General features: G+C 39.3%; 1 protein-coding gene across 1 annotated transcript in view; it reads left to right on the forward strand.

Annotated features, from left to right (window-relative positions):
- Window positions 1-23,371, forward strand: part of LOC126291709 (PE-PGRS family protein PE_PGRS5-like) — a 127,991-nt gene extending 104,620 nt beyond the window's left edge. The window contains exons 4-5 of the mRNA XM_049985365.1: window positions 15,360-15,861; window positions 20,071-23,371. Of these exons, the coding sequence (XP_049841322.1) occupies window positions 15,360-15,861; window positions 20,071-20,159 (591 nt within the window). The 3' untranslated portion in view covers window positions 20,160-23,371. The remainder of the gene's footprint in view (window positions 1-15,359; window positions 15,862-20,070) is intronic.
- The last annotated feature ends 1,034 nt before the right edge of the window (window positions 23,372-24,405 follow it).

A 24,405-nucleotide genomic window follows, 5' to 3' on the forward strand; every position in this document is an offset into this window, starting at 1 on the left:
ATGATTATATTAATTTTATGAAGAAATATGTGTATATCAAAATACCTCTACAAAACATGAAACCAGTTTTTTATGAATATGTATAAAGGGAACAAAACTTATATGGAAAAAAAAGTAAGTGCCATCCTTTCATTTTCTGGAAAACGCTGTAAGTGCCTCACTAAGTTTGTGAAAAGGATGTAAGTCAAGGGTTTATGTCTAAAAAAAAAAAGATAATAAGTCCATCGTAGTTTTGAGAACGTTTAATAACTTTGCGCATAATTTTACTCTTTCATTGCTAGGCTAACATTAAAAAGGAATAAAATAAAATTTTGGATGGTGTTTTGGAGCAAAGTTTTTTGTCTTCAGTTTCTTACACTTATTCTTTCATTGGTAAGTATAAGCCACCTGAAAACCAAAAACTGAACCAGATGTCTAAATTTGTTTTGGGTGTCTCATCTACATCCATAATATTCTGACTTTTATTCACTTTCGAATTTCGTTCTGATACAGTTGATCATTTTCGACTAAATCAATTTTGTTTTACAAACACACACACACACACACACACACACACACACACACACACACACGAGAAATCAACAGCAAAGTTATCTGCATTTAGTAATGTACTTGTTTCCTCCATGCAGTCCTATTCCTCATCTTCTTCCTACACATCCATGTTGTACGCCTCTTCATCTTTGTTCTCCAACAGGGCTCTACAGAAGTCCTTGTCTTCTTCTATCTCCATATGTCATTCCCAAAAGGTCATTCTTCCTTGCTTGAGAGATTTTGGATTTAAAGTGTATTTTTGGCAGGCCATGAATTGTCAAGATTAGCATCATTCATTGTCAAGATTAGCATCTTTCTTTAAAACATCAACTTACCATAACATTACCTTCAGACCCAAAACTGATGCCACTTCCACTGTGCTAGGAGTCTTGTGGAAAATGCAGAAGTAGGAAATTTTACTTACAGCCAGACCTTTTGTATTTTGATAGTGTTTAGCAGGGCTTTTAAAATCTATGAAGTCATCAGCATTCATAGATACTACAGTAGAAGGTGTTTTCAATTTTGCACTTGCAACTAACACTTTAAGATCTTTAGGTGTTACCACTTTTGCAGTTTTGCATTTTTTCTCAATCACCACAAAATCACAGTCACGGCTCATGTAGCTGTGTCTACTTACAAGGTATTTCACATCAATTGAACATTAACTTCTTTTGTGGACTAAATAAATAATAGACATTAACATCATCTGGTTTTTGTTTTGTGCTCCGCAGTTATTGCACCATAACAGAAGCCTTTTCGAGGAAAATGGCCTCCAGTAGAAGCAACTTTGAACGAACCAAAAGCTATTACATAAGCGCCAAGGCCTCCAGTCCCTTCATGCCACATACACATATATACAGAGCCATTGTCTCCAACATGTATTCCTAGACTGTAGAAAGATAGCTGTCTACAATAAAACATAGTGTTACGTGTAAGTATTGGAACAAACATAACTTGTTGTAGGCCCATGCATTAGTGTGTATAAGTAGCCGTTGGAAGCTGTGAAGATGTAATATCTTGTTTATAAACTTATGAGCATTTTCCCATTTTCGGCGATGGAATTCTTGCTGGGCTTCCACTTCCTGTTTTACCTTTTCGCTGGTCGTAAATTGCAACTTTGCCTTTAAAAAGTCACTCTTCTTGCATGTATCAACTGCAAGAGCTTTAAATTTCCGTTTTGGAAAATATTGTTTTAACACTTTTGCATAAAAACTATATGTAACATCACTTGCAGGATTTCGTTTTTTAAAAGCCATGTACATTCGGCGTTTATATAGATCAGGTGACAAAAACTCATTACTTGATTTTTTTCGGCTGTAGTGACTTTCGTATCTGGGGAATGATTTTATATGATATCTTACAAGATTTCGATTATCTTCGGTAAATTTAAACTTGTGTGCATTTGATGCAGGTGTTTTCCCTCATTTGCGCTCAAAAACCAAGCAACTTGACTTCTTTTTTGTTTGTAAAACAATCAGTTTCCTTTCAGATGTAGAAAAAATTTCTTTGAAAGTTTTTTTGCACAGTTGTACATTTTTCCTTGTACCTTCAGGGATGTTATAAGCAAAAGTACAAGTCTGCCTACTCTCTGCTGCACTTTCGTATCTTCTATGACGTCTGTGACCAATAGGCAACATACTTATATGATTCAACAAATATGTTCCCTGGCTTTCTTCATCAACTTTATAAAACTCCAAAAACAATAGCTGTTTTTGTTCACTGATTAAGTTTTTTATGCTTGTACTTCCAGGAGCAGCTTGCCTGTTCTGCTGGTGTTTGTTTTGCAGGTATCTCTTTCCCATGACTGTTAATGTACAGCTGACCCTTTTCTCTTGCTTCCCGTCTCTTACAAACTATCACCTTCCTCCTAACAGGCTTTTCCATTTGCTGGTTGGTACACTAAACACACAACTGAAGAACACTCTGAAACACCGTCAACCTACTGTCACCAACTAAAGCAACTGTGTAGTCGAGGCACATACGTCATGGCGGTGGCACTTACATCCCTTCCCATCTCAGCCCCACTGGCGCTTGCACAGTGCTGCTATCTTTGAACTGCTCTTGAAACTAGTAGGAAGTTTTCTGGCACTTTCAAATCTTTCTCGTTTCATTACGCTTGGCTTATACAACCCTTTTCACTATAAAAGTATTTTTTTTTAGTTTTTGGCACTTACATCCTTTTCCATTTTTTGTACTCAATTGACATATTGCAGCAGGATAACGCAGCACCTCAAGACTATAGTTTCAAGCAGAAGCGTCTCGAGGAACTTGTGGATCGTTGAGTGGCCAGCCTGGTCTCTTTATTTCTATAGAGTCTGGGATTCAATGGGACGACATATACTTTTGCACCAGCCTGCAACCAATTGTCTTCATGAACAGATACTGCATCTGTTTCAGGCATGCCAAGAAATTCCTTTAGATGATATTCTGAAACTTTTTACTTCCATGCCAATTGAATACAAAAATTTTTTGAGATGGGTCCACAGAATGTACTAGATCATTGAATGGCATATTAAATACTTTTAGATTTTATGGTTCACACTGACTTTATGAACTCGTTATTTATGTACGACGTGTCTCCTTTCGGCAGTCTGCCATTTTAAAGTAAGCCTGCAACATAGAATATACAGAATTTTTATATAAGATAACAGAAATATAAGTTTGATGCCTTATGTCTACTCTGGTAGACACTTTTTAATATTTACGTTTTATGTGTCACAATCTAGTGTCTTGGAGTGTCTGTTGAAATTTATTCTGAGTTTCTGTTGCTGTTGGAGATTGTCAGAACCTCATGTATGTGTACACTTTTTTATTTGCGCTGTAGCTCGTTTGATAGCATAATTCACGCCACTCGTCCAGTGACGCTGTATGATTACAATGAATTTAGAATTTTGCAAAAACAGACATAATGTCTTATGGGACAACAGCAATCAGTGATTTTATAATGTTACTTAAAAACCGTCTTGATTGCAATTTTTTTTTTATTCATATGACCGGTTTCGGTTCATTCAGAACCATCTTCAGATCTGTAAAAATAATGATACTAATTTACTATTTCACGGAAGCAAATCTTTTTCATCCTATCTAATCAACATCAAATGTACCAGAGCGTACCTGATATTTCAGTTACAGGAGTAACCCGTCCAAATCCAGCAGTTTTCACATGCTACGTCACATAAAATTCGTTGGCAGAGTGCACGTCATTTATATTAATTATAACACTATTACCGACAGGTGGCGTCTGGTACATTTGTTACATTCCATTTGCACATACTATATTCAGTAGATCTTTTTTATTAATTAAAAATACTTAATTAAAATATGTAGATGTCAAGGTTAAAATCTGTATTTGTCAGCATTAATAAAAAAACAGTTAAATTATCATTTTTAAACGATCTAAAAAACATAGGGCGATTTATATATCTATGGCGATGGTGTGAACTTGTTTTCCTCTACGGTCTGCTTCCGTATTTCCCGCCGGTTTTCTCTGATGTCCATCGCCGCGGGCAAGAGGGCCGCACAGGAGGGCCCCGTCAACGACGCCAGGCACTGCACGCGTCTTCCGGCTTCTCCACCGCGCACCATCTTTCATCCCTCGGCCTGGATCTCCACACGCAACAGTTGTTTGCTTCCGTGAAATAGTAAATTAGTATCATTATTTTTACAGATCTGAAGATGGTTCTCAATGAACCGAAACCGGTCATATGAATAAAAACAAAAATTAGCAATCAAGACGGTTTTAGAGTAACATTATAGAATTTAGAATTCATATTTGTCATATTCGCAGAATTTCGGTGATAATAACTACATAAAAAGTTCGTGTTATTCTCTGTTTTTATGTACTGTGCAAATATAATTTTTGTTGAGAGTATATTACACTCACAGTCTGTGATCTCTCCATCACTACGTTTATGGCTGCACACATCTTCGTCGCGGTTGTGTTTACAGGTTAAGGTCTGAAGCGTATTTGGTAGCCCAGTTAAATACGGCGCCTGGAAAACAGTTGACTCAGTTGCTGATTCAGTCAGCACAATCGTTATTTCTCTTCACTTAAACATTACAGACAGACAACTTGACGTGCAATTTAGTCTTCTATTTCGCTGCACAATATTTACCTGATATTCTGAAAAACTGCCTAACTTGATAACCTAAGCACGTTCCAAAACCATTTGCGTTTACAAGGAAACGCAAATCGATAGCGCAAATGGAAAACCGCAACTAGAAGCGAACTTCAGAATCGACTTTGAAGTGTCTACACGATCAGCCAGAAGCGATATTGGGAAATCGGTGCACGAAATCTGGTTTTGGGAGTACCATGTAAACGGGGTGCATGAGAGTTCCACCGTCGTGATTTATTTCTTGACATCGTGAGGCGCTCGAATTTATCCTACAAAGTTTTCTAAATATTGCTTGTGCTTTAACTCCGTTTTCTCATTAAGAATTTTGTCTGGAAATGTTTCTGTGTGGACATTTAAGTTCGAGTTATTCCAAAATGTTCATTGTGGCTCCTTTGAGTACAGCGGTATAGAGGAATGTTCGATACGAATCGCCGGGTTTGACCAATAACATAGGAAACATGCGACACTGTGTAAAATTTTCATTGCGTTTTCTGTTTATCTTTTTCATTTTCTCTCGATCCTCATTTGTGTTTGGTCGTTGCGGACGTCACATGACAAAGTTCGTTTGTTGATCCTTCCACTCATTTTTTTACTACAGAGGCCAACCAGTTCTCTGACCGAACACGCTGATCTACCGTGCCGGCTACCATTCAGCTATCAGGAAGGACAGGATGACACACATGTGGACTAACAACACTGGAAATCGCCACTGAAGATGCTTCACAAATCAAAGAAGCGAAACATGCAAGGCAAAAAACAAATTGCCTTTGATTTAGTTGCATAGACAGAACAACCTCCATGAATGTTCTGTTTGTTCTGCTTTTACGGTTGCTTAAGTGTATGTAGAACGTGCGTCGATTACGTTCACAAATTCGCGTGTGTTCCTTGAATGCAGTTGAGAAGTTCCTGCCCGTTTGTCCAGTGTAAAATTGGTTATAATAATTGCATGAGATTTTTTTAATATCTGGGTTCGAGAAAATTAGGATTTTTGTTTTTATTGATTGTATCTTTGTTTGTAAAATGTTACCTGTACGTAACGCCACTTTCGTCTTTGTCTCTTTAAATATTTTTGTGTGAATATGGGGTGAAAGGTAACGGGATGACAAAGAGAATAGGAAGGAAACAATGAATTCCAGCTGCAAAGATCATTACGGCAGTGGTACAGCGAGAATTCAAAAGCTGTGCTCTACCAGTACTCGAAACCGGATGCTCCGCTTTTCTAGAAATGTTACCGTAACCGCCTCGCCCATACGGACTGGCTTGCCGTCCGACCTATGTTCTGAACTCTCTCGCTGCACTACAACGACATTTTAACTCCTCCTCGCAGATTTCTGACTCCTGTAGGAGTCTGAGCATTGATTGTGCATTAGCGCTGAAATTTTTTCCTTGTACGGCCATCGCGCCCATAGAATCATACATATGAGTAGTGTCTCTTCCGTTGAATATGCCCGACAGAGCAGATACGATGAAGCAGATACGACATACAGATGAATAATTGGGTGAGATGAATGGAAAGGATATTTTATGGAATAGAGATAGGAAAGAGATAATGACTTCCAGCCGCACAGGGCATTGTGGCTGTGCAACGGCGAGAGTTGAAAATTTGTGCCTCTTCTCTGGAACTGCCTTAACCACCTCAGCGAAAGAAACAGGAAGCAAGGCAGAGAGTGATAACGGTAGAGAGGTAGATATGGGCCAACGACACGAAATATTCTCCACCTTGGCAGCAACCGGTAACAGCCTCCTCCAGCAACAATACTTCCCGAGCTAAGCGCAATATTGCCTCGTCTTGTAGCAATGTTGACGTCAAGACTATTAGGGCCAGATATTGCCGTTTAATGTGGCATGTAGAAACGTACATTAATATTAAAGAGGTCTGTTAAAAAAAAGTGCGGAACATTCGTAATTTCGCTCCAATGGTGTGTTGGGGCGAAATGCGATTGGCATCCCTGCACACGCCTGTGTTTGATGTGTAACTGCCGAGAAGTTTCATTATTGTATGTTTGTTAGTTACTGTTCAGTGCTGTATTGAGTAGAGCGTCTTGTCACACAGTTTGCGAATTTCGAGATGGCAGAGTTAGAGGAGCAACGGGTCTGCATTAAATTTTGCATGAACCGGGGGAGTGCTTAAGCCGCACTCGTTGTTAACAATGGTTCACACGGTTTAAAAATAGTTGGACAGAAATTACAGACGACACTCGTTCGGGATGCCCTTCGACGTAAATCGACGACGCTCATGCCAGGAACCTCAACGAAGTTGTGCCTGTCATTCAAATACTGACTGTCCGTTTTGCATCGTCTCGTCGTCACTTCTACCATGGGAAGCAAGGATATGATGTTGATTGGTGGCCGATATCCTCCTCTATAACACAAACTGCACGCATGTGTTAACAGGGTTCTTCATTAGTGAGAATAAGAAAGCTACTTAACTCAAGATAGTCCAGGTGTTGTGATACAAGCTCTCTGTAATAGTCCACGTTAGCCTCACTGTTGATCAAGTACACCAAGTTTCGGTATGTACACTACTCTGGCAACTAGGTACTGACTGATTCCGAGCTGGAGGCTGAGCTAACTGCGTGTGCGACTCCCATTGCGCTGTGACTGATGATTCGACTCGTTGATTGATTTATTTATTGATCCATTTTCATCTACAGCTGCACAATGTACAAGAGATATTTGGATTTTTTTGTTAATATTAACAGTTTTACATGTAATATACCTTTGTACATAATAACACACATTACTATATCAATTAATCATGAATACTTAAATAAATGTTGTTGCGCTACATACAGAGAGATAAAGTACGAATGTTCTTCTGAATGAGACTACATTGGGTAAACACACAAAGATTTAGTTGTGTAGGTATTCACTTACTGTATAAAACCAGTGATCAACGACTTCTGTTTAGATTTGAAGTGACCAATGTTTTGTATGTGTTTAATGGTATCTGGTAAGGCATTGTATAGTTTGATACTAGGATGAATAAGGCTGTTTTGAAATAACTTTGTGTTGGCACTTTGAACATGTACATGTCTTGTATCATAGCTGTGTGTTGTGTAATTTTGAGTGATGAGTGGTCTTTTTGTATGTAAGTTTTGCTTTAAATACATTATATTTTCAAGTATATATATATATATATGTGTGTGTGTGTGTGTGTGTGTGTGTGTGTGTGTGTGCGAGTGTACATCTGTCCTTTTTTCCCCTAAGGGAAGTCTTTCCGCTCCCGGGATTGGAATGACTCCTTACCCTCTCCCTTAAAACCCACATCCTTTCGTCTTTCCCTCTCCTTCCTGAAGAAGCAACCATCGGTTGCGAAAGCTAGTAATTCTGTGTGTGTGTTTGTGTGTTTTGTTCATGTGCCTGTCTGCCGGCGCTTTCCCGCTTGGTAAGTCTTGGAACCTTTGTTTTTAAAGGAAGTGACAGGATCATCCCTTTTTGAAGCCATGGTCTACATGATTTGCGATTATGCACCCCTTCCATTATTCTTATATATATATTTTTTTAATTTTGAATGTTTTGCTGGCATCTCCAGAATTTCCCCAGAACATAATCCCATACCGGAGGTGAGAATGTACAGCTGCATAATACACACACTGAAGGGTGTTGAATCTGGTACAATTTTTTTAATGTACACTACACAAAACAAGAAGTACTTAATTTTTTGTTCTTTTGCTCATTATGTGATTTTCATTTCATGTTGTGTTGTAGATGAAGTCCAAGAAATTTGGTACAGGCTGTTTTGGCAATTGTCTGTCCGTATAGCTCTAGAACGGGTGATACCAGATTTTTTGTTTGTGGTGTGTGTATATCCATAGCTACAGTTTTTTCAGTGTTTATTATTAAGTCATTGTCATCAAAGTACCATGTTAGCCTGTCAGTGGCTTCTTTTATGTTTTTTATAAGAGATTCTTCTGAGTTTCCTGTAATTAGAACACTCGTATCATCAGCAAATTGAAATATTTTACTGCTGTCATTGCTTATGTTTAGGTCATTTACATAGAGTAACAACAGAACAGGACCCATTACTGATCCTTGTGGCACTTGACTCACTGGATGACCGACTGGCTGGACCCTCCGATCTGCGGCAGCGATCTAAATACTGGCAGACGAGAGGGCGTTGGCAGCGCGTTTCTTGAGAGTCTGTATTTGGCCTCTATCGGGCTTCTCGCAACCTCTTTGCCACCTTGTGTGCTGGCGACAGCTTACTCCAGCTCATTCCTCCCTCCTGAAGTGCCGCACCACTGTCGTGCAGTGAGGCTGCGAACGACAACGGGGAGTGAGGCCGGACGCTGGACGTAGAGATGAACTGGCAACCGTGGCTGTGGAGGACGGCGTACTCCCGGCAGTACCTCGCCATTTGGCTTGCGATGCAACAGGAATATCATCTGGAAAACTGCTGCCAGGGCACACATCCAGGCCTGAGGGGACGTCGTGGGATGATGACAGTGACGGCAGTGGCGGGTCCGACACCATCGGGTCTGCGAGCGGGGATGGTAGGGGTGAGGTCACATCGTCCATCCACTCCTCCTGGTATGCTCTCATGGTCGCTTGGTCCCATGAGGCCGTGAATCTGGGGGAAGAAAAGTAGCAGAATCACGTGGCCAAGGCATGTGCAAATTTGGTTCCAGTGGTGACGATGCAAATCATTAGGACCTGCAATCAAATACACAGAAGAGCCAATGCATTCTTGGATCACGCCTCTTTCCTAGTACGCGTGGTTGCCATGAACCCTGAAAAGAACGAGGTCGTGCAGTGCAAAAAGATTCTTGCCGACCATTCGTGGCGCCGGAAGCTGTGGTAGGTGTAGCAACTGAAGCAGCGTCTAATGGTGGTGATAGTGCACAAGTTCCGCCAGTGATGGTCTGTCTCATGGGTGGGAGTGATATAAGGTGAGAAAGAGTTGCAGCACCTTGTCCCATGTGTGCATGGCGCAAAGCTTGGCCATATGTCGCTTAAAAGTGTGCACGAAGCGTTCTGATTCTCCTTTGGACTGCGGGTGAAATGACGGAGCACTTGTTAGATGATAAATGATATTTAGTTCACAAAACTGTTCAAAACCACGTGAACTGAATTGTGGTCCATTGTCTGACACAAGTAGTTGAGGCAAACCTTGTATGCAAAATGTGGAGGACAGTGCGTGAATGGTGCTACGTGACGGCCATGTGGTTCTAGGCACTTCAATATGGAACCGGGCGACTGGTACGTTCACAGGTTCGAATCATGCATTGGGCATGGATGTGTGTGATGTCCTTAGGTTAGTTAGCTTTAAGTAGTTCTAAGTCTAAGGAACTGATGACCTCAGATGATAAGCCCCATGGTGCTCAGAGCCATTTGAACCATTTTTTTTGCAACGTGACTTGGTAGAAGCCATGTTGTTGTTGTGGTCTTCAGTCCTGAGGCTGGTTTGATGCAGCTCTCCATGCTACTCTATTCTGTGCAAGCTTCTTCATCTCCCAGTACTTACTGCAACCTACATCCTTCTGAATCTGCTTAGTGTATTCATCTCTTGATCTCCCTCTACGATTTTTACCCTCCACGCTACCCTCCAATGCTAAATTTGTGATCCCTTGATGCCTCAGAACATGCCCTACCAACTGGTCCCTTCTTCTTCTCAAGTTGTGCCAGAAACTCCTCCCCAATTCTGTTCAATACCTCCTCATTAGTTATATGATCTACCCATCTAATCTTCAGCATTCTTCTGTAGCACCACATTTCCAAAGGTTCTATTCTCTTCTTGTCCAAACTATTTATCATCCATGTTTCACTTCCATACATGGCTACACTCCATACAAATGACACTTAAATCTATACTCGATGTTAACAAATTTCTCTTCTTCAGAAACGCTTTCCTTGCCATTGCCAGCCTACATTTTATATCCTCTCTACTTCGATCATCATCAGTTATTTTGCTCATAGAAGCCATAGGCACCACAAATGGAAACTTGCTATAAGAGTCTACCACTACAAACCAACGAGTATTCCAAAATGTCACAGCAATGTGTACTGGTTGCCATGGCTATTGAGTCTTAGGCCAAGCTGGGAAACTCTGTGATGAAGAGGATTGGTTCTCCGCTCAAGCGCGACACTGTGAAGTTATCTGCTCTATGTCAGTGCCCATACCATGCCAAGTACAGTGCTGTCATGCTAGCTGTTTAGTGCGAACAAGTCCCCAATGTCCTTGATCGAGCAATCACAACACATCCTTTAGCAACCCTTTGGGAATAAGCACACGCGGTTGTCCACTGTCATTTTGAATTAGAATCACACCTTGTTGAACTGAAAGGCGTGCAAATTATCAGCGTACAACTTTCTTAATACTGTTCAATGAATGAGGACATGCGAATGTAATGATTTGATTTTGACTTGATTTATTGATCCATTTTCATCTACAGCTGCACAATGTGCAAGAGATATTTGGATTTTTTGTTAATATTAACAGGTTTACATATAATATACTTTTGTGCATAATAACACACATTAATATACCAATTAATGCTGAATACTTAAATAAAGGTTGTTACGCTATATATGGAGAGTTAAAATACAAAGGTTCTTCTGAATGAGACTACAATGGGTAAACACACAAAAATTTAGTTTTGTAGGTATTCAATTACTGTATAAAAGCAGTGATCAACGTAGTACAACTTCAGTTTAGATTTGAAGTCATCAATGTTTTGTATGTGTTTAATGGTATCTGGTAAGGCATTGTATATTTTGATACTAGGATGGATAAGGCTATTTTGAAATAACTTTGTGTTGGCATGTTGAACATGTACATCCATTATGTGATTTTCATTTCATGTTGTGTTGTAGATGAAGTCCAAGAAATTTGGTACAGGCTGTTTTGGCAATTGTCTGTCCGTATAGCTCTAGAACGGGTGATACCAGATTTTTTGTTTGTGGTGTGTGTATATCCATAGCTACAGTTTTTTCAGTGTTTATTATTAAGTCATTGTCATCAAAGTACCATGTTAGCCTGTCAGTGGCTTCTTTTATGTTTTTTTACAAGAGTTTCTTCTGAGTTTCCTGTAATTAGAACACTCGTATCATCAGCAAATTGAAATATTTTACTGCTGTCATTGCTTATGTTTAGGTCTTTTACATAGAGTAACAACAGAACAGGACCCATTACTGATCCTTGTGGCACTTGACTCACTGGATGACCGACTGGCTGGACCTCCGATCTGCGGCAGCGATCTAAATACTGGCAGACGAGATGGCATTGGTAGCGTGCGCCAGAAATAAATCCCTGCAGTCATACTATCCTCTGTGTCCTCGGTGGCTCCGATGGACACAGCATCTGCCATGTAAGCAGGAGATCCCGGGTTCGAGTCCCGGTCAGGTCACACATTTTCATCTGTCCCCGTTGACGTATGTCAATGCCTGTTCATTTCATTGTAATTTCATTGTAATTTCATTGTAATTTCATTCTAACGAGCTGTATGGTCACTGATGATATCTGTTGGTGGTGGTGGGTGTTGGGATGTTTAAGAGGGGCTAAACAGCTAAGGTCATCAGTCCCCCAGATATCTGTTGTTTCGGACATGTCCGAAAGAACAGATACCATCTTAGTATACAAAAGAGGAAAGGCCGCTGGACCTGGTGGGCGAAGGAACTTGCCCCCCTTCTTGCAGTAGTATACCGTAGGTCTAGCGTTCCAAAGGATTGGAAAAGGGCACAGGTCATCCCCGTTTTCAAGAAGGGATGTCGAACAGATGTGCAGGACTATAGACCTATATCTCTAGCTTCGATCAGTTGTAGAATTTTGGAACACGTATTATGTTCGAGTGTGACTTTTCTGGAGACTAGAAATCTACTCTGTAGGAATCAGCATGGGTTTTGAAAAAGACGATCATGGGAATCCCAGCTCGCGCTATTCATCCATGAGACTCAGAGAGCCATAGACACGGGTTCCCAGGTAGATGCCGTGTTTCTTGACTTCCGCAAGGTGTTCGATACAGTTCCCCACAGTCGTTTAATGAACAGAGTAAGAGCATATGGACTATCAGACCAATTGTGTGATTGGATTGAAGAGTTCATAGATAACAGAACACAGCATGTCATTCTCAATGCAGAGAAGTCTTCCAAAGTAAGAGTGGTTTCAGGTGTGCCACAGGAGAGTGTCGTAGGACCATTGCTATTCACAATATACATAAATGACCTTGTGGATAGCATCAGAAGTTCACTGAGGCTTTTTGCGGATGATGCTGTGGTATATTGAGAGGTTGTAACAATGGAAAATGGTACAGAAATGCAGGAGGATCTGCAGCGAATTGACACATGGTGTAGGGAATGGTAATTGAATCTCGATGTAGACAAGTGTAATGTGCTGCGAATACATATAAAGAAAGCTCCCTTATCAATTAGCTACAATATAGCAGGTCAGCAACTGGAAGCAGTTAATTCCATAAATTATCTGGGAGTAAGCATTAGGAGTTATTTAAAATGGAATGATCATATAAAGTTTATCGTCAGTAAAGCAGATGCCAGACTGAGATTCATTGGAAGGAACCTAAGGAAATGCAATCCGAAAACAAAGGAAGTAGGTTACAGTACACTTGGTCGCCCACTGCTTGAATACTGCTCACCATTGTGGGCTCTACACCAGATAGGGTTGATAAAAGAGATAGAGAAGATCCAACGGAGAGCAGTGTGCTTCGTTAGTAATCGCGAAAGCGTTACGGAGATGATAGATAAACCCCAGTGGAAGACTATGCAGGGGAGACGCTCAGTAGCTCGGTGCAGGCTTTTGTTGACGTTTTCAGAATGTACCTTCACCGAGGAGTCAAGCAGTATATTGCTCCCTCCTACATATATCTCACAAAGAGACCATGAGGATAAAATCAGAGAGATTAGAGCCCACACAGAGGCATACCGACAATCCTTCTTTCCACAAACAATACGAGACTGGAATAGAAGGGAGAACCGATAGAGGTACTCGAGGTACCCTCCGCCACACACCGTCAGGTGGCTTGCGGAGTATGGATGTAGATGTAGATATAGATGAGGGCGTGAGATATGTTCATGTGACCTCTGATACCAGCATTGTCCCATAACTGATGCGGCACATACAAGTGTGTCGAAATTCTCAAAAAGGACCATCCCACCACTCAGAAGGCTACAATTTGACCACATTGAAACTATTGGCTGTAGGAAGCATGAATGCATCTCCGTGGCACAGTTCCTGCTCGCTTCACACATTTGCACCACACTGAACCTTCTGGCTGTGAGCGTTCTCTATAAAAGGGTAGACACAGATGGCACTCTGGTAGCTGAGCCACTACATTATCTGTTGTCAGATGACATTGAAACTATTATCAGTACACTTACTTCCCACAGGTGGCATAAGCCAACAGTGGATCAAAATTGAAGATGTCTTTTCAAGTCGACTACTTTTCTTTCCAGCAGAATACCTAGGAACACATATTTTATTCAGATTTAATAGTGTTGCAGTTAAGAAAATCTTGTAATTAATGTGTTTAATAGTTTATGTCTTGCTTTATTACCCTACAACACATCAATGATCCGTAAGTGCAGGCAAATGATGGAGTAGTTTATCAAAATGCAGTTATAAGTTCCAATACATTGAGGTAGACGTCAATGGCAACTAACAGAAATTTCAATTTTCAAGGCACAGAAAATTGCTAAAATATTAAAGAAGCAAGCAAGCAGTAAAGGAAACAAAAGAAAAATTTGGAGTAGGTATTAAAGTCCATGGAGAAGAAATAAAAACGTTGAGGTTCGCCGGTGACATTGTAATTCTGTCAGAGACAGCAAAGGACTTGGAAGAGCAGTTGAACGTAATGGACAGTGTCTTGAAAGGAGGATATAAAATGAACATCAAGAAAAGCAAAACGAGGATAATGGAATGTAGTCAAATTAAATCGGGGGATGCTGAGGGAATTAGATTAGAAAATGAGACGCTTAAAGTAGTAAAGGAGTTTTGCTATTTGGGGAGCAAAATAACTGATGATGGTCGAAGTAGAGAGGATATAAAATGCAGACTGGCAATGGCAAGGGAAGCGTTTCTGAAGAAGAGAAATTTGTTAACATCGAGTATAGATTTAAGTGTCAGGAAGTCATTTCTGAAAGTATTTGTATGGACTGTAGCCATGAATGGAAGTGAAACATGGACGATAAATAGTTTGGAGAAGAAGAGAATAGAAGTTTTCGAAATGTGGTTCTACAGAAGAATGCTGAAGATTAGATGGGTAGATCACGTAACTAATGAGGAGGTATTGAATAGAATTAGGGAGAAGAGGAGTTTGTGGCACAACTTGACAAGGAGAAGGGACGGGTTGGTAGGACATGTTCTGAGGCATCAAGGGATCACAAATTTAGCATTGGACGGCAGCGTGGAGGGTAAAAATCGTAGAGGGAGACCAAGAGATGAATACACTAAGCAGATTCAAAAGGATGTAGGTTGCATAAAGTACTGGGAGATGAAGGAGCTGGCACAGGATAGAGTAGAATGGAGAGCTGCATTAAACCAGTCTCAGGACTGAAGACAACAACAACAACGTTAAAGAAACTCAGTTCATTTGAAAATATCATGTATTTCTGGTAGAAGACCTTCTGCAATGTGTTGCACAATTGAAAAGTACTCTCACTATACTCCGAAGCTTGTGAAACTGTCCAGTAATTCATGATCACACTGAACAATGTATTTAAGTTGGATGATAGAAAATGAGATCATGGTTATTGCAGGCAGCAGCAGCAAAGGCAGTCGCAGGAGCAGTGGCGACAAAGGCGGCGTCGACGGCAGCAAGCATCGCAGGGGCGGCGGCCTACAAGGCAGGGGTAGCGACGCGACTGAAGCTGCAGGCACTGGCCAACGCGGTGCGCAGGCCGAGACCCAGACCCACTGGCAGCTCGAGGCCGCCGGCCACCGACGCCCCGCCGGTCAGCCCGGAACCGTCGCTGGCCCCCGTGCCGGAGCCCGCCCCCGGGGGCGGCGTCCCAGGCGGTGACGTTAGCGGCGGTGGTGTCGGTGGAGGGAGAGGTGGCGGAGGCAGCAGAGGTAACGGTCAGGGGGACGGCAGTTTTCTGGGTGACTTCGGAGACACGCTGGCCTTTCCTGGAGGTGAGGCTGGCTTCCAGGGCACGGGGTTCGACTTTGGAGTGGGCTTTGGGGCCGGTGAAGGTGTCACAGATGGAGGACGAGCGGCTGTTGGCGCACATCCGCAGTTTTCATTTGACCACCTGCAAGGTGCGTATATTTTATATTTTAAACTTATCAGTCTTTTTACCAATTTTGTGCTGTCCAAATGTCACTTCAGTGAAAGTCAGGGAATACATAACATGTGCAAGAACAGAGAGAAAATATTGGAACTGGAAATTTTTAATAAAAATAACATGTTTTAACTTTTAATTACTAATTGCTTGAAGATGTGAGTATGCACAAAAAATTATAATTTGGTACAAAACTTCAAAAATCATATAAAAAATTTAAATACTTTTCTAATTCTTGAGATTGAACAGAAGCATTCACAAGAAAAGTTTTTTTTTGTTAACAGTAGGGCATTTCACACATTTGTATCAAATTTTAATTTATTTTCATATGGCCAGAAATTAAAAATAAGAAGATGTTATTTTTATTAAAAATATGTTTCAATATTTGTTAATTAACATTATCACTTGACAATAATTTTAGAATTTAAATAAAAGGCAAAAGCAGAAACTGCTACTCGTGAAGTTCAAACCACTGACATCATGCACTGAGCTACCTATTAAAGTCACTACTTTAATAGCCCTGGAAACTGATGTCTAGGCTCTAAACTTCAAATCCTTAGAAAATCAAAGAGAATTAGTCTGTAAGATCTTGTTCTAGGTGTAATTCCCATATTTTCCATGATGCCATCTGAGTTTGACAGTTGTCGTGGCAAAAGCGAAATGATGTGTCACACAGTGACTGTGAAACTCTATAGCAGTCAACCCAGTAAGCTAAGAATGACACTGACTTTTTCCCGTGAGTGAGTACACCCACAGAAATCGCCACATATTCGATGAAGTGGTGATGGAAGGAACAGCTAAATGTATGTGAGAAGCAAGAATACAGAGACGTAAAAACAGATTAAATATCACCTCTGTTGTGTACACAATGAAAGGCTGAGGTGCTCTACAGAGTGGTTGAGAGCTGTCATTGTAGAAAAGCTGGCCAGGAGCAGAAATGATTAGGAAACAAGTAAATACAACAAACAGAAAATGTACTTGACATGTATTCCTCCAAGCACACAAAGACACATTTGCAAATAATGAAGCAAGAAACAGAGTCCAACTATCACACTCTCCACAAGCAAAATGCTCCCCATATTAAGGCATGCATGAAAAAGTTGAAGCTGCGACTAGGTAGTGTCTGCATAGCATCATGTTGCCATCCTGTATTGCAACAACAAAGGGCACTCATACTCCAGCGGTATAGGTGGTGTGGCTCAGTGAGTGTGCTCCATCGGATGTGCTGGTTCCTGCATGACAGCTATCTGCATCTAACAGAAACTTGCCATTCTGTTACCAACTTTCATATGCTTTGGGGTGGTATGATACATGACACCACAATTTCTGACAATACATTTATTACACAATATTATGTAATCTAAACAGTAAGTAACTGTAAAGAGAATATACAAGGAAATATTAAGCCTATGTTGTTGTGGCCTTCATCCAGAGACTGTTTTGATGCAGCTCGCCTTGTTACTCTATCCTGTGCAAGCTTCTTCATCTCCAAGTACCTACAGCAACCTACATCTTTCTGAATCTGCTTAGTGTATTCATCTCTTGGTCTCCCTCTATGATTTTTTCCCCTCCACACTGCCCTCCAATACTAAATTGGTGATCTCTTGATGCCTCAGAATGTGTCCTACCAACTGATCCCTTCTTCTAGTCAAGTTGTGACACAAATTGCTCTTCTCCCCAATTCTTTTCAGTACCTCCTCATTAGTTATGTGATCTACCCATCTAATCTTCAGCATTCTTCTGTAGCACCACATTTCAAAAGCTTCTATTATCTTCTTGTCTGAACTATTTATCATCCATGTTTCACTTCTGTATATGGCTATGCTCCATATAAATACTTTCATAAAAGACTTCCTGACACTTAAATCTATACTTGATGTTAACAAATTTCTCCTCTCCAGAAATGCATTTCTTGTCATTGCCAGTCTACATTTTATATCCTCTCTACTTTGACCATCATCAGTTATTTTGCTCCACAAATAGCAAAACTCCTTTACTAGTTTAAGTGTCTCATTTTCTAATCTAATTCCCTCAGTATCGCTGGATTTAATTAGACTACTTTCCAGTATCCTCATTCATCTTATATCCTCCTTTCAAGATACTGTCCATTCTGTTCAACTGCTCTTCCAGGTCCTTTGCAGTCTCTGGCAGAATTACAGTATCACAGAATTACAATATCACATGTGAACCTAAAGTTTTTATTTCTTCTCCATGGATTTTAATTCCTACTCTAAATTTTTCTTTTGTTTCCTTTACTACTTGCTCAGTATATAGATTGAATAACAATAGTGGTAGGCTACAACCCTGACTCACGCCCTTCCCAACCACTGCTTCTCTTTCGTGCCCCTCAACTCTTACAACTGCCATCTGGTTTCTGTACAAGTTGTAAATAGCCTGTTGCTCCATTTGACCCCTGCAACCTTCAGAATTTGAAAGAGAGTATTCCAGTCAACATTGTCAAAAGCTTCCTCTAAGTCTACAAATGCTAGAAATGTAGGTTTGCCTTACCTTAATCTATTTTCTAAGATAATTCATGAGTCAGTATTGCCTCAAGTGTTCCAACATTTGTAGGGAATCCAAACTGATCTTCCCCAAGGTCAGCATCTGTAAGTTTTTCCATTCATCCATAAAGAATTCATGTTAGTATTTTGAAGCTGTGACTTATTAAACTGATAGTTTGGTAATTTTCACACCTGTCAACACTTGCTTACTTTGGGATTGGAATTCTTCTTGAAGTCTGAGGGTATTTCACCTGACTCATACATCATGCTCACCAGATGGTAGAGTTTTGTCATGGCTGGCTCTCCCAAGGCTATCAGTAGTTCTAATGGAACATTGTCTACTCCTGGAGCCTTGTTTCGATTTAGCCTAAACATTGAAAAAAACAGATCAAGAGGGATATTTGATGACATTCATTTGCTTTCACCAGTGATGTAATGTTAACTCCTGCTGTGATGTCACTTTTTAGTGTGTATTTTCACCATTTGGTCGTGAGTTGGTGAAGCCAACGAAAGAGAAAGCACAATAACCTGTTTGTGCTGACACTCTGTGCTGTACCTTAGCCCAAGGTTAGTTTGGAATATGACAGGTTGTGAGTTGGTGACGCCAACAAATGTGAAAGCAAAAAACCTGATTGTGGTGACTGACTGATCTGCAGCTTAGTCCTCTTGAAAAAATTGCCACTGATATCATGTTATAGTCATCATGATGTCCATGGTGTTTGTTAGATGTTTCCTCTTCACTGGTCAGAACTAATGACTAGTAGCAAATATTCCTCTTTAATCGAAAAAAATGGTGTGTGTGGAGAGGGGGGGGGGGGGGAGGGAGGAGAGAGAGAGAGAGAGAGAGAGAGAGAGAGAGAGAGAGAGAGAGAGAGAGAGAGAGAGAGAGAGAGAGTATGAGCAGGCGCAGAGGCCATTAGAGGCAAAAAGAAATTATTCCAATGTAGCACAATTTATTTTTTGTCATAACACCCTCCACTTCTTCCACCTTAACCTCATACTTGTGCTCACCTTTGGTGTGAGGGTATGTCAATAAACAATCGATAGACGAACTTTGTTAACAATGGAACAAAATCAATCACTATCAACAATACTGTGGCACATGTATGTAGCAAAATGTAGCAGAACAGAGTGGTACAAGTCATGTAAGTAAAAAGCTTGTGCTAGTTTTCAGGATGTGAAACATGGTTTAATCAAGTAGAATTGTGATAAAAGTGTTCTTAAAAAGTGTGAAAAGACACAATTTGTGCAACTGATCACTTATCTTCAGTGTTTTAAAAATTCCACAATTATGTGGCCATAATCATAAAACAGTACAATATTATTATTTTAACTTAATACTATGAGCCCTTAAATTTCCCTTGAAAAAATAGGCAGTGTAATTGCAGAGTGCATGACAGTGTGGGACCATATCTCGTGCTGCATAAATGTGCTGTGTGTATCACAATGGGGAACTGACTCTGGCTTCTGGTTGCTGAGGTCATTAACCAGAGTCGCAAACAACACACTTTTCATGATAGAGCGTGAAAGAAAGAGAGCTTGTTTTCAACATCACTTGTTGCATTGTTGACTTAGTTCTCAGAATTCTATTACTTTAAAACTTTAGTTGTAATCAGCTTCAGCAAAATATTTCACTTCAGAAATACAGCTGTTATCATGACAGTCATGATTCCACTATGTTTCAGGTGGTTTTGGAGGCAGCGAGTTTGGATTTGGCTTTGGTGCCTACGTTCCAGCAGGTGGAGATATCGGAGGAGGGCACCACATTTGGTGACAGTGGCTGACGCAGAATGTTAGCAAATACAAAGACTGAAAACTATCATATAATCAACATTCCTAAGCTGTCAAGGACAAACACTTGACTTCTCTCACTGTATCTGACATATTTCATTGTTTCTTCGTTCACTTGAGACATGTCATACACATCACAAATATGGTATCCACTAGTGACTGACTCATTTGTAGCAAAATTTTGAACATTTCAAATGACTTAACTGCTATGAAATATAATTACAATCTTCAGTGAAAGATATAAGTGAAATTCAGAAAATAAAATAGTAAGAGGGCTAAAAATTATCTCACTTGGGCACACTTTGATAATTCACACTCAGTTTCTTTTCCCACATCATATTTGGATAATATTTCAGGATCTTAATGGGTGTTTCCGTTTGTTAGTAAGAAATGAGCAACTATAATTTAGAAATTAGTTTGGATTCTCCTTTCATGCTCTGTACCCAACGTATGATGCGCTATGTTACATCAAAGCCACAGAGTTGTAGTAATTGTTTTAGTCTTCAGTCCAAAGACTGGTTTAATGCAGCTCATCATGCTACTCTATCCTGTGCATGCCTCTTCATCTCTGAATAACCACTACAACCAACATCTCTTTGAAGTACTTACTGTGTTCATCCATTGGTTTCCCTTCTACAATTTTTGTCCTTCACACTCCCCTCCATTAGCAAATGAACAGTTTCTTGACACGTCATGATGTCTTGTATCAACTGAGCACTTCTTGTGACATAAATTTCTCTTTTCCCCCATTCTATTGAACATCTCCTATGTGCAATTTAATCTACCCACCTAATCTTTACCATAATTCTGTAGCACCACATTTCATGCTGAGCAGCTCACATTTCACTACCATACAAGGCTACATTCCAGACAAATAGCTTCATAAAACACTTTCTAATACTAATATTTATATTAGATCTTAATAAACTCCTCTTTTTCAGTTTGCTTCTTATAACATCTCTACTTTGGCCATCATAAGCTATTATACTTCCCAAATAGCAAATCCCATCTACCACTTTTAGTGTCTTATTTTGTAATATAATTCTCTTAGTATCACCTAAATTAATTTGATGTCATAGAAAATTTTATGTCACAGATAAATTTGATGACACAGAGACGGCACTGAATTTTCATATAACGTAGCATACTCAACAACCAAAAAATGCATACAGAATCTCTGACACAAAGTTATTCAGAGCATCATTGTTAACATTATAATTTAAACAAGGTAACAGTTGTACTTACTTTGTGATCTCTTTACATCAGATGTCTAGTTCTAAAAACAAATAACTGTATAATGACTATTCAAAAATTTTTAGAAAAGTGTCAGATGTCTGGCCTCATTATACATCTGTAAGAACATACCCAGAGCATGGGAGGGGGCAATGGAGGCCAACTGATCCCTCCCTTCCCATAAGAAAGAGGGCAGAAAAAAAAACTTCACAAACCAAACTCGCATCCTACCAAACTAGACAAACAAATATATCAACTGAGTATCAATTTGAAGAGCAGAATGTGTAGTGAACACTGACTAGTATCAGTTGTATCCAAATTATTTGCCATGAAATCTCAAAACTCTTTTGTCACTATTCTCCTTACAACTAAAAATGCCAGATACCCTTGGTTTCTAAAAGCTTCGAGTAGCATTATACCTTCAGCTCACAATGTTTTCTCTCATCCCAGCACCCACTGTCAAAAGCTATTCCAATTGAGAATACATAAAGTATTCTCAAAACATATGATGTTGCATGACACAAAAATAATATGTATATTTTCCTTAATCAAATCATTTACCTAACCATCCTTAATGAAAACAGATCAGTATTTAACTTACAGTTTTCAATAATGTTGTGCTGTCATTTGATGTCGCTCTGTCACAGACTTTAAAAAAAAATCATGTTACACAGCATGGTAAACATTCAATTAATGCATTTTCAAACTGAAAGAGACAAAAGGAATTCATATTACCAACAGTACAGGTAAGCTGATGTCATCCTCTACCAGTGCTTCACAACAGACATTTCTCATTTCCATGCTGTAGTTAATGAAACATGATGATGTCAACTGACAATATCAAGAATGAAAGGAAGAAAGTGGTAGCATTAATATGTTTGGTAATTAATAATTAATCATAGTTTTTCAATAGTTTTGACTTTTGTTTTGTAATAAGTTAGGTATTATTCCCTCAACCCCTTCCACTTTCAGCAAAGTAATACAAGTCCTCTACCCTCCTGTCCCACACTGCCTGTCCCCCAAGCTCAGATTCTGTCTATACTTTTCTGTTACACACTGTGCCTTTATGTTGACAGAAGACTCTAAACTGAATTACCATACTAGCAAGCTATGGACATCTAGCTGGTTTCCTCACAATTTTGTGGAACAATCAATGTGGCTAGAAAGTTTTAAATGGCTGGCTATTGTTTATATTAGAAATGTTTGTGCACTTCATAATTCGAATGCCTGTATTTTTGAGTGAATTGTATACTGGACTTTAAAGCAGAACATAGATGTGTGTCTACCATGTAGTGGCTTGCTCCTAATGAAAATAGTAGAACATATTGTTAAAAACTGAAATGTCATCCAAATGTAGTGTGAACAGAGAACTGATTGCATTTTATCTCGAAGAACATTACATGTTAATGTAACCAACATTTAAGCATTATAAACGAGACTGAATTTCTTATGTGTTTCAAGTAACAATCTCTTGTTTTGTGGGACATGAGATTTGAATATAAGCCATGTAATATCATTTGTCTTTAAACCAAAAAGAAAATACCACAAGTGTCAAAAAAGTAAGCAGAATACTGTACATATTTATATCATTACAGTGCAATGAACACACTCTTTATACAACTACTGAACTATCGCCTTGTTGTGCAATTCATAAGTAATCATGCATTACACAATTCTAATCATATATTTGTGTCTTTCAAAACTCTGTGTCATTTAAAACAGAGAATGTATGGAATAGAGTATTAGACAACTTTCTAAACATTAAAAATTAAATGTGATGGGCTTTTTATCTTTTTGTAAGTATTATATGAGTCCCCAGTTTCCCTCTTTACAGTTCTGAATTATCCAGAGAATAGTCAGCTTTTGAGGTAAAGATGTTCACCAGGAATCCAGTTACAGAAGGCCACTTATAACTTTGCATAGACATTTGTAATCACAACAATGCATGCAGGACATCACAAACTGTTACCACCAATACAGCAGGATTAACAGTGGGTAGGCTCGATGAGAGTTCTTCATACACCATTACATTACATTTCTACTTGTTCCACAGATCATGAGTATGACATTCTGTAATGATGTGGACTGTGTCAGTTCAACATAAGGTTTCTCTAAATGTCATAATTGGATTATAATAACAATAATTAATATTATTATGTACAATTACAGCTTTATATCTAAAAATTCATCTATTGAGTAGAAAGAGTTGTCATTTTTTAACTTTTTTAAATGCTGGTTAACTATCTGATAAATGACCAAAGACTTCATACTTTTCTGTACTAAAACCGGATTTAACCCAGAATAGAGAAGATCATTATTTCTCCTAGTGTTGTAGCTATGCACTTTGTTATCATTTCCGAACTGGAATGGGTTATTAATAACAAATTGCATAAGTGAATATATGTATTGTGAAAGTACTGTGAGTATCCATAGTTCCTTAAATAAATGTCTCCAAGGTGATCTTTGGTGGGCTTTGATTAGATTAGATTAGATTAGATTAGATTAGATTAGTTTTTCGTTCCATAGATCCGTGTTGAGGAGATCCTCGGGGATGTGGAACATGTCACCTATTTTATTTTTTATTTTTTTTAAGCTGAAATAACAATACTAATACTATAAATATATACAACACATCATTTGTTTCTATTAAAAAATTCGTCAATGGAGTAGAAGGAGTTGGCCACTAGTAAGTCTTTCAGGCTCCTTTTAAACTGATCTCTATTTCTAACTAAATTTTTTATGTTTGCTGGCAAATTATTGAAGATGAGTGTTCCTGAGTAGTGGACGCCTTTTTGAACTAAAGTAAGTGCTTTTAAGTCCTTGTGCAGATCATTTTTGTTCCTGGTATTGTATGTATGAACTGAGCTGTTTGTTGGAAAAAGAGATATATTATTTAGGACAAATTTCATTAAGGAGTAAATATACTGAGAGGCAGTAGTCAGTATACCCAGTTCTTTGAAGAGGTTTCTACAGGACGTCCGTGAGTTTACTCCTCA

This window comes from Schistocerca gregaria, chromosome 9 (genome assembly GCF_023897955.1).
Source record: "Schistocerca gregaria isolate iqSchGreg1 chromosome 9, iqSchGreg1.2, whole genome shotgun sequence".
Taxonomy (NCBI): Eukaryota; Metazoa; Arthropoda; class Insecta; order Orthoptera; family Acrididae; genus Schistocerca; species Schistocerca gregaria.